We start from the raw sequence: 10,703 nt of genomic DNA, 5'->3' as shown, positions 1-10,703 counted from the left end.
AGAGAAGAAAATAGGAATTAGCGAGAGTACTAAATGATATATGAAAATTTTAATTTTTGTGTTTGACTTATTTTGGTTTTATAAGAATTAATTTTGATAAATTTGGAATATAATTTAGACATGTTATATGAGTTGTATTGATTTATTTTTTAAAAAAGTGTTAATTAAATTGTTGATGAAAGTTCATTTCTTTACAAGAGATGAAACATGTAAATACAACCCACTAGCCAACTCAACTCAACTCATTTGGGTGAGGTTCTACATATGAGTTGAATTGGGTTAATAGTTTTTCAACTCAATAGGAGCAGGTTGAGTTAAAACAAACTCTTCAAGCCTACTCATGCTCACCTGTAAAGCGTTTTAGAGAAATTATGGGTAAAGATAGGTGTTCTTGTGGTAAAGTTTTGGGTTCACACACTTGTATAGAGTTGGTTTAAGCCTAAAAACCTTATTATACTGTTATATCATGGAAGAGACAGGTCACGATAAGGTTGAGGCTTGTTATACCGAATATTGAGCTTTGCCAATTATAGAGCGCTTGAAACTCCTTAAAGAGAGCGAGATTTTTGTACCTCAATTCAATTCTGTTTGAATTAATTCATAAATTTTTTGTAATTTTCAGTAATTGCCATCCTTTATTCTTATATTCACCAACACTTATCAAATAGAGTAACGTGATAACAGGCTTTTAGCTAAGAGAACTTTGATTTTGACAATTTTTTTTTTTTGGCTTCTAGGGTTTTTATTTTTATTTTTTGGTAAGGGTATTTGTAGAATTTAGTTTATTTTTTATTTTCCCCTAACTTCGTTGAAAATGAGAAGGGAGGATGAAGCCCATAAAGTTGCTCCAAAAGAAGTACAATGAATTCTTTCCTATGGTAATTTAGACATTTACTAGATAGTTTTCATCTTCGCTTCTTAACATAAGACATTGCTCACAAGTCACAACTTAGCAAAAAAAAAAAAAAAAAAGTAAGACAACGCTCACAGAGGACCCTTTGAGGGTCTTTCTTTTAATAACTCATTTGAGAAAAAGAAAGGGAGGATGCAGCTTAATTAATTATAAGCAATATATCCCATTAAAAAAAAAAAAAAAAAAGGCATTTCATGACCAATCAAACAAACGTTAGTTGACCATTGACATCACGTAACAACTATATATACTAAGCCCGAAACTTTTGGTCCACTGGTGGTTGGACCTTTGGAGTTTGGAGTGATCTAGGATTCTATTTCTAGATCCATCACATTGCTAACAAAGAGAGAGAGAGAGAGAGAGAGAGAGAACACTGTATATATGGGGGCTAAGGCTATTAGCTATATATGGACAACAAATGCTAGCTAACTATTGATCGATTGCACATGTTATGACAAGTTGATTTTTCCTATTGTATGTGTCCCATAATCAAGTTAATTTGAAACTGATGATGAGCATTATTAGATATGAATATGAGAGTAGTGATTGCAAGGGAGTCAATACCGTACTAGAGGTTGTACCGGTTTGACCAGCGGTACAATATATTTCGGATACCGATCAATACTGATGTACTGTTTCGGGTTTACCACTATTTTTTATATTTATAAATAAATAAATAAATAAATATATATATATATATATATATATATATATATATATATATATATATATGTATGTGTATATATATTATAATAAATATAAAAGTTTACCATAAAACATTTTCTCAATTTAGAACTAACTATTCATTGTTTTAGACTTTAGTATCAATTAAAAAAAAAAAACACAATATAAAATGGTTTTATTTTTATTTATTTATTTGATGAGATGATTTTAGTACATAAAAAATATATAAGCACATATGATTTAAATTACATGATTGTAATATTGAGAAAAGTTATCTATGGATTGTGAAAAGCTGTTGTTAAAAAAAGAAAAATAAAAAAACCATAACATAACTAAGGGACCCCGGCACCACTGGATATTATGTTACATTGACAATGAAGTAAGATGAAATTATAATAATTAAATGTTTCTCAAAAAAAAAAAAATTATAATAATTAAATCGATTAGTACGGAACTTACTGTACTAGGCTCCTAGCTAATAGTTTTTTTTTTTGAGAAGGGCTCCTAGCTAATAGTTGTTGCTAAAGGAAAATTAGAAATCAAGTAATTAAATGTGCACTTTCTAAAAAAAAAAAAAAAAGTAATTAAATGTGCAAGAAGTACGCAGTTAACACGATAATCATGCAAACCTAACGTGCTTGAGAATAACAGCAAACCTGCTTTGCTCATCTATAATAATTAGAATCATGACTTTTCATAACTCATTTACATTTGAAAAATGTTGTGAGTTTCAGTTAGCTCAACTGATAAAGTTTCTAATGATTAAATAAGAGATCTAAGGTTTAATTCTTACCTACACCAAAAATCGAGTGGTATCTTGGTCTGATGATAAAGAGCTATTATCAGGAGTGAATCACATAAGTTGAAACTCTTTAAAAAAAATTTTGAAAAATGTTATGTTTATAATATTTTCACCATAAATTTTATGTGGCATTTTTTTTTATGTGACATGTTGTTATTAGTTGTTATTGGTGTAAAAAAATAATTTAAGTAATGAACTCATATTAAAACAACTAATAACTTTATTATTTATAATTTGTTGTGAAACTGTTATGATGCTGACCACGTCAAAAATTAATGTCGAAAACTAATTTAATTTAGAGAGAACCTTCAGTTAGGTCCTGGCATAAAGAAGGCATTTTACGCTACCAATGATGTGCCACCACGTCATATTTCCATTGATCTTACAATACACTCTTGCACACACAAGTATAACTCAATTGAACACAAAATTCTCAAACACCTATCAAACCTGAGAAGCTCCAACGCCTCTCATCTCCTCGTACCACCAGACCTCCACCCCACTGTCGGAGCTACTGCACACATCGGTCGAGAGCTGGCACCGTCGCACCGGTTTCTCCTCGTCAGGCAAGGTTTGAGCTTTGAAACCCAATTCATTTTTCCACTCCTCGTCAAATGTTTGAGCTCCTAAGAGAGTTCTTGCTGGAGATGGTTCTTTAGTGGCTGATAGTTCTGTAGGGATGTGTTTGATGAAGGACAGTGAAACATTGGGTGTTAAATTGAAAAGCAAGAACACTGAAACATTGGGTTTCGAATACGTATTAATGATAATGACTACTATCACATTTAAGGAAAAGAAGATTAAGAAAAAAAAATGACATGGAGGTGGGTTTACAGCAAAAGCTTCAAGAAATTTGTTTTTTGTGCTTAAATTCACAAAACCCATGTCTTAAAAATTCTGCAGAAACAATAAAGAAAGAGAAAAAAAAAAATTTAAAGATTGAAACAACTTGGAGGTGGGAATTAGCTTAAGATTGATAAAAATCTAATGGGCTTGTTTCAAAAGCTTAGAAGACTTTTGCGGACACAAAAAAGAAAGACTTTCTCTTTCTTCCTTGTGCTTAAAATCAAATGGGTTTATCAGAAAAGCCTTAAAGACTCTCTCTTTTGAGCTTAAAATCACAAACCCATGTCTCAAAAAAAAAAATAAATATGGGAGAGAATGAGAAGGAAGCTGGACCCAAAATTCCATTAAATTTGTGATACCTTGATGAGAATCCGGTGTGGCGACGCTAGCTCTTGACTGATGTGTGCGGCGGCTCCAACGGCGGGGTGGAGGTCTAGTGGTACAAGGAGAGGAGAGGCGTTGGAGCTTCTCAGGTTTGATAGGTGTTTGAGAATGTTGTGTTTAATTGAGTTATACTTGTGTGTGCAAGAGTATATTGTAAGATCAATGGAAATATGACGTGGTGGCACATCATTAGTGGCGTAAAATGTCTTCTTTACACCAGGACCTGACCGAAGGTTTTCTCTTTAATTTAATATCCTCAATTGAGATGCTTCTTTTGCGACCCCGTTTATGGTTCAAAATTTCAAATTCAGACAGAGAACATTAATTTGTCGGAAAAATCAGCTTCGCTACACTTAATTATGTCATGGACATAGGCTTCTTTTGCATGTTTGATAATTGATGCTTATTGGTAAGTTCCGCGTCAATTAAGTAGATTTGGACAGAAGCTTTCTGGTAAGCTGTAACCCTCTTAACTAATCCGAGCTAACTTGTTGGAACCTTAGCAACCAACTTACCTATCAATTCGTTTCTCCAAAATAAATATATAAAACCTATCTTTTTATTTATTTATAAAGTTTCAACTTATGGTTTTTGCTTTTGTGATCTTACTCTTTATCATTAGACTATGACATTAATCGATTTTTTGGTGTAAACAAAAATTAAACACCGGATTTCTCATTTAACCATTAAAGACTTATCAATTGAGTTAATTGGAGCCCACAAATAAAACCTATCTAGTACCTGAAATTCAAAAAACCAATAATTTTAATTTTGGGTCTAAAAAATCTAGTAGTTAATTTATATAAATTATAGTACACTTAAAAAAAAAAAAACGTGATCGATTGGTATTGTTTTCACTTGTAGTCATAATGACTTAAGTTTGGAATTCGAATCACATAATTTGGAATCTCAGAAGTCACTTTACGACTATATGTTTCTCTTATATATTTATTCAACACAACAAAATTCGCTAGACCTTTATTAAAGGACGATAAACAAAAGCATAGCATCCCATAGTAGAAAATTGTGTTGGCTAGGACATTGTTTGTGGCCCCTCTTGTCATTGCTTTATAGGTTGGTCTTTCTCACGAGTCACTGACCTCTGGAATTTCTTTCCCATGAAATTATTAAAGGCAAATGGTGCCTTTGGAAGGAAACAACTTTAATCAGAAGACTTTCGGGTTGTCAATGAGGTAAGCCAACCTTATCTCTCTTTCTAACAGAAAGAATGAAGGCAACCACTTGTTTGCTTAATTTGTTCATCTCTCTGATACTTAACTTACATTTTAATATTTTTTTAATGACTAAAATTTACTATACTTCTTTAGGGCAAGTATGGATTGAGGGAAGGAGGGAGTAGAATAAAGTTGGCTGAAAATAAGTTAATTTACATACTTAATTTGTTCGTTGTATCATTCTCAAAAAAAAAAAAAAAATGTTCGTTGTATCTTAAATTCTTCAAATAATTTTTTTAAAAAGATAATATTGTTTGTGTCGCATTAGTGATTAGTTAATGCAACCATATATTTGAATTTAGTTTAAAAATTTAAAGCATATCGATTAAGGAATTGTATTTAAATTTTCAGTTAATTTAATTAGTAAAGTCTCTGATACTTGAATAAGAGATTTGAGCTTTAATCCTTACTTATACAAAAAACTGATTGATATCTTAATTTAATGATAAATAGTACAATCATTAGAAGTGAATGTCATAGATTGAAACTTTATATATATAAATATATATATAACCCTACTATTTAGTTTTTTTTCTTTATATGTATACTGTTATAAAATAAATCTTATGGTGAACAACTTCTACCAAACCTGTTAATAATACAACTCCAACCAAGGGATCACATAACATATATAGTATATAATAGTACATTTCTTATTGGCAACAAAAATGGTTGAGTTTGGGTAGATTGAATGATTGAGATATTGGTGATTAAAAAAGTGTTAGCCAGCCGATGCAAGGACTGAATAAACAGATGGCCTTAATTATGATTACGGGAAACAAGTCAGTTCTAGATTACGGCAATTTCCTTTATTTGGGATTCATAATGTGGTCCCAATCCTAAGTTAGTGTGCATAAATACCATATTAAGTGTGTAATTATCATTTATGAGCCCGAAATCATCAAATTGCACATGTTGTGCTTAGTTATTTATTTAATTAAGCACTTTTCTCTGTCATTGGGTTTGGAAATGATCGAACCCAGAAAAGCTTTGAGAATGAATAAATGTATTTAAACGAAATTAGATTTCATATCTAGTAAAAAATCTCTGTCATCCAATGAAATCTTTTGATGGTTGGGTTCCTGATATATATGACCACAACTTGGTGATGATAATGCACACCTGACACATCTCTCTGGTCTGCATGGACATTATTTTGTGAAGAATTTGAAAAAACTGCATTTACATTAATGTATGATGTATTTGTGAGTTTCAGCTTTTTATTTATTTATTTAATTTTTAATTTGTGGTGGGAGAGACTGGGGTGTTTAAAGCTTCAACCACAGGAAAAAGACGATACATAAAAGGTTTGGGCTTGCTTCTAGTGCCATTTGTCAATCTTGTCCAGTGTATTGGATGAAAGGGCCTCGCAACATCATGAGCTATTACTCATAAAAAATAAAAACATCATTAGCTATTTTATGTAAAAGGAAAAAGATTTAAAAAGAAAAAGGAAGTGTACTCAAGAGCTCCAACCAACTGCATCTCAATCTCAAAGCTCATCTGTAAAATAGTACAATGACAATATAAGAACAATACAAAACTGACAACAAAAACTAAAAATACTTTGTTTTTGGAATAAAAAAATTAAAATGAAATTTAATTAAAGTGGTTGTCCATTACAGAGTAACCCATCTTTTTTTACTGTAATCTCTTTCTCTCTCAATTTAGATTCAATACAAAGTTAGTGTAAAAACCCTTATATATATTTCCTACAAAAAAAAAAACCTTTATTTATACATTACAATAATATTATGTTACATAAGATTTTTGTAAAAATAAAAAATAGAGGTTAATAAATACAATTACACATTCTCATTAAAACTCTATTACTTAATATAATTGAATTTTTTAAACTTTTTTTTTTGGGTAGATAGTAAAAGAAGTAGAGGTAGAATTTGAACCGCTGATATGGGGCATCACAAAGCCATAGCCATTGAAATATCACTTAAGGCCCTTAAACTGCTTTGATATTATCAAACTTTTGAATTAATTAATGAAAAACTTGTTAAACAACACTTTGTTTTTAGTTTTATTTTTTATTTTTTGTATCTTTTGAGTGTATTTATATAATTTAGGAAGTTGATTTTAACCATGATTGGTTTTTAAAATTTTCTAATTAATTATATTAAATAATAGAGTTTTAATAAAAGTATGATTGAGTGTATTAGTCTTAATGTATATAAAGCTTTTAGTACACCCTATTCTTATTAATTTAATCTCAAAAAGAAAAACCCATTATTGTAATTTTGTAAACCACCAAAAGCTTTAGATTGGTTTGTTATCATACACAAACAAAAACCCCCACCACCACCAAAACCCAGCCATGGAAAAAAAAGAGAAGAAGAAGAACAACAAGAAGCAGAAGCACCAACACCCAAATGACCAAACCACCAAACCCACCTCAGATTTCTCTTTCAAGCCTTGCTCCGACGTAAAGGGTCTCCGATTCGGCGGCCAGTTCATCGTAAAATCATTCACAATCCGTCGTGCTAGGCCTCTTGAACTTTTACAGCTCCTTTCTTTTCCACCAACCAATACCAATACCAATACCAAACCCCACAGCAATAACAACAGCAATAAACTCCCTTTTCCTTCAACCACAGCTTTCTTGCCCACAAACTTTACAATCTTGGCACACCATGCCTGGCACACCCTCACACTAGGCCTTGGCACCAAGAAATCCAAAGTACTTCTATTCGTTTTTGAAACTGAGTCCATGAAGTCAGCTCTAGACCGTGTTTGGCCATCGGAGATACCACTTGGAGAAGTGAACAAGAGGCTCATCAGAGGCTTGGCAGGGTCCGAGATGGCTAGGTTCAAGTTCAGAAAAGGGTGCATAACTTTTTATGTGTACGCAGTCAGGAAAGTCGGAAGCTTGAGCTTTTCATGCGCTGATGATCTCAGGAACATACTACAGTCTGTGGTTGCACTCAATGATTTCTTGGATCACACTGCAATGCTTGCTATGCCTAACCAAAGAAGCATTAGCTATGCCACTCCACCTCCTGTGGCCATGGCTCACTAGGCAACATTTTCTTTCTCTTTTCTTTCTTTTTATTATTTTTATTTTTATTGTTATCATCAGCTTGCTTAAAGAATATCAATGCCATCATCATCATCTTCGTCATCTTATCTTAGGAATTTTTTTTTTTTTTATATAATAATTTTAGTTTGACTTTTTAATGATTTTTTCTTGGTTATGATTATGATGGGGGATAGGTTTATTTGTTGGAGATCTTGTTTTTGTTTTCTTTTTTCTCTTTTTGAAAAAGAAACTGTATTTTAGTATGAATAAATTGGACCGACTTCTATATATGACACAGAATTGTATGCCTCTGTTCTTTTGCAGTGTGGCACATGTTACAGGTTCAGTGATTGTTATCTTGAATATAACAACTATGTAAAAATATAATTATTTCTGTCAATATTTGTTGTTTCTCTTTTAAGAAAATAGTAAATAATTTTCCTTATTCATATTTCCTTTGCCGCATCAATTCTATTAGTTTTTTTCATTCTTCCATTCTCTTTGTACAAACTATAGTACAAAAATAATACAATTGACTATATGTGTAGGGTAGCTAGTTATGACTATCCTTTTCATGCCAAACTCTCATTTGGGACCTTGATGCCACTATATTCTCAGTTGTCTTAGGATGAGCTTTGGATTATTATTATTTTTTGATTGATTGATTTATATATATATATATATATATAACTTTTTAAAAATTCACTTTTAATAAAGGGAAAAGTTAATCTAAACGCACACTTGGACGTGAAAATTCATCGTTTGCGCATCAAGTCCAGAACATCATAAATCCCTTGGCACTGAATTGCTTAATTAGAGATTGTTTTGTTACTTTTGTATAGCCTGAGATTAAATATTATCAACCATATTTACAGTAAATATATTTCAGGGTCTAATTGCATATGAATAGTTGAATACCTCAATAAAAGGAAGCTAGCTTGCATTAACGATATCTCAATTTCAGGGCCAACCCAATCTCCCTCCGTTAGCACTGTTTTCTAGTAACTTGTGCCTAGATATAATCCGTGAACGGTGAACCCAAATGTCGAAGCTACACATGCATTCTGGCAATTGGTTTAGAACGCGTGCCATAGATATTATTCGACTGTTTTACATATTTTAATACTCGTTCTACAAAGCCAAATTTCTCGAAGGTTAAAAAATAATTTCCCTCATAATAAACATGTGAACTCAAATTGTAGTAGTCATAACTTAGAACTATGATGAAGTAAATAAATAAATGGATGATATATATAACTGCAATGATGTGTGGTGCATGGATGAATGTGATGAAGATGATGGTGGTGAGAGGGAAAAAAAAAGGCTGTTTGGCATGATGGAAAAGCAGAAATGGGGTACTGTAAAAAAGCAAAAGGGCCACCTTCTCCACCTCTCTGGAATTATGGTCTACCAAAAAAAAAAGTGACGGGAAAGGAAAACCATTCTTTTTTTTTTCTTCTTATTTCCACCTCCCTGGTCTTAATCATGGCCATGAGAGAAGGCCCCATGCCAACTACCTTTTATCACATGAGTCTTGGACATCTTTGTCCTTCTGAGGCAACTAGAATAAATATGCGTCTGTACTCTGTACAATTCCATGTTCTTGGTGTAAGGAGTAGTGAGCAATAGGAATCACATGCTATATATAGTTTATATACAGAATAATTTTCAGTACCAAAAATCACCATGAAGGATAGTACTATACTATTGCTATAATTTAAACACGGGGATAAACAAATTGTATATAAATAATTAAATATGTTGATGTTTCCAAAGAGATCAAAGTTTCGAGCCATAAATGCATAAAGTGCTTAAAAGTTTGATGGTGAAAGAGTTTGAATTGCGTAATTAGTAACATGTTATAATTATTTTAAAAAAACAAAAAGTTACATTAGGTATGTATTGTACATAGTGCATATAACATACATGGAACATATTTGAAATGCAAGGCTACTCTTTTTGACTGTTGGAACATGAAATTTGGATTTCACTTTGTAAAAATTGGAGAGGAACAAGGACTGCCGAACCAATCGGAGATGCCCTAAAACACCTGATATGACTTGGACCTAACAAGTCTAAATTTCAAGAAAAGGGTTTAATTAAACAAATGAAGCTAGTCCTATTCAATAGTTGGCATAAAGTAGATTGAGAAGCAATCATCAGTTAGTAGAATGTGCTGTGAGCTGATACATGAAAATATATTCTTAACAACTATATCTAATTAGTAATTACTACGAATCTTACATAGGAGTCTAACAGGAAGAGTCATTGGGAACCAAACTAATTCATGACACCTCAGCCAATAAGGTAGAGAATTTCCTTACTTAATTCTTGCAGAGAGCAGCTGTAACGCGAGTAATTTAGCTAGGGGTCCAATCAATAAAAAAGATACACTATAAGCTCTAATTGCTCTTCGATAACAACTACTGTCCATTCCAACAATTATTCCAAATCTGCCAGCTCCATTGTCATCTCCTATTGGAAACCTGTTTGGGCAATTGTAACATCATGCTGTTGAGAGGTTCTAGTGATTTGGTTATATGTTGCTATCCTTGACTAAGGCGAACACCTCAATTTTATATATGTCTTGATTGGAATACAACTGTGTTAACATGTGGAAATTGGGAAGGAAACTGGAAAGGAAAGATTAGCATTTGGTTTTCATCCCCCAAATGGTTCAAGTTACACACAGGCCTGCAACTTCTTCTGTTTGCATATGGCAAAGTATAAATGTAATTGACTGTTTTTACCAAAAGCAAATGAAAAATGGTCTTTTAACCTTTTATTCCAAATAAATAAAAGGGTAAATTG

General features: G+C 32.1%; 1 protein-coding gene across 1 annotated transcript; it reads left to right on the top strand.

Moving 5' to 3' along the window:
* The first annotated feature begins 7,142 nt into the window (after positions 1–7,142).
* On the top strand, positions 7,143–8,292 carry LOC126697504 (uncharacterized). Its single transcript, XM_050394515.1, has one exon. The coding sequence runs from the start codon at positions 7,191–7,193 to the stop codon at positions 7,890–7,892; it is 702 nt and encodes a 233-aa protein (XP_050250472.1). The 5' UTR covers positions 7,143–7,190; the 3' UTR covers positions 7,893–8,292.
* Positions 8,293–10,703: the final 2,411 nt, after the last annotated feature.

The sequence above is a fragment of the Quercus robur genome, chromosome 8 (genome assembly GCF_932294415.1).
Source record: "Quercus robur chromosome 8, dhQueRobu3.1, whole genome shotgun sequence".
Classification (NCBI taxonomy): domain Eukaryota; kingdom Viridiplantae; phylum Streptophyta; class Magnoliopsida; order Fagales; family Fagaceae; genus Quercus; species Quercus robur.
This window is presented reverse-complemented; position numbering and strand designations above follow the sequence as displayed.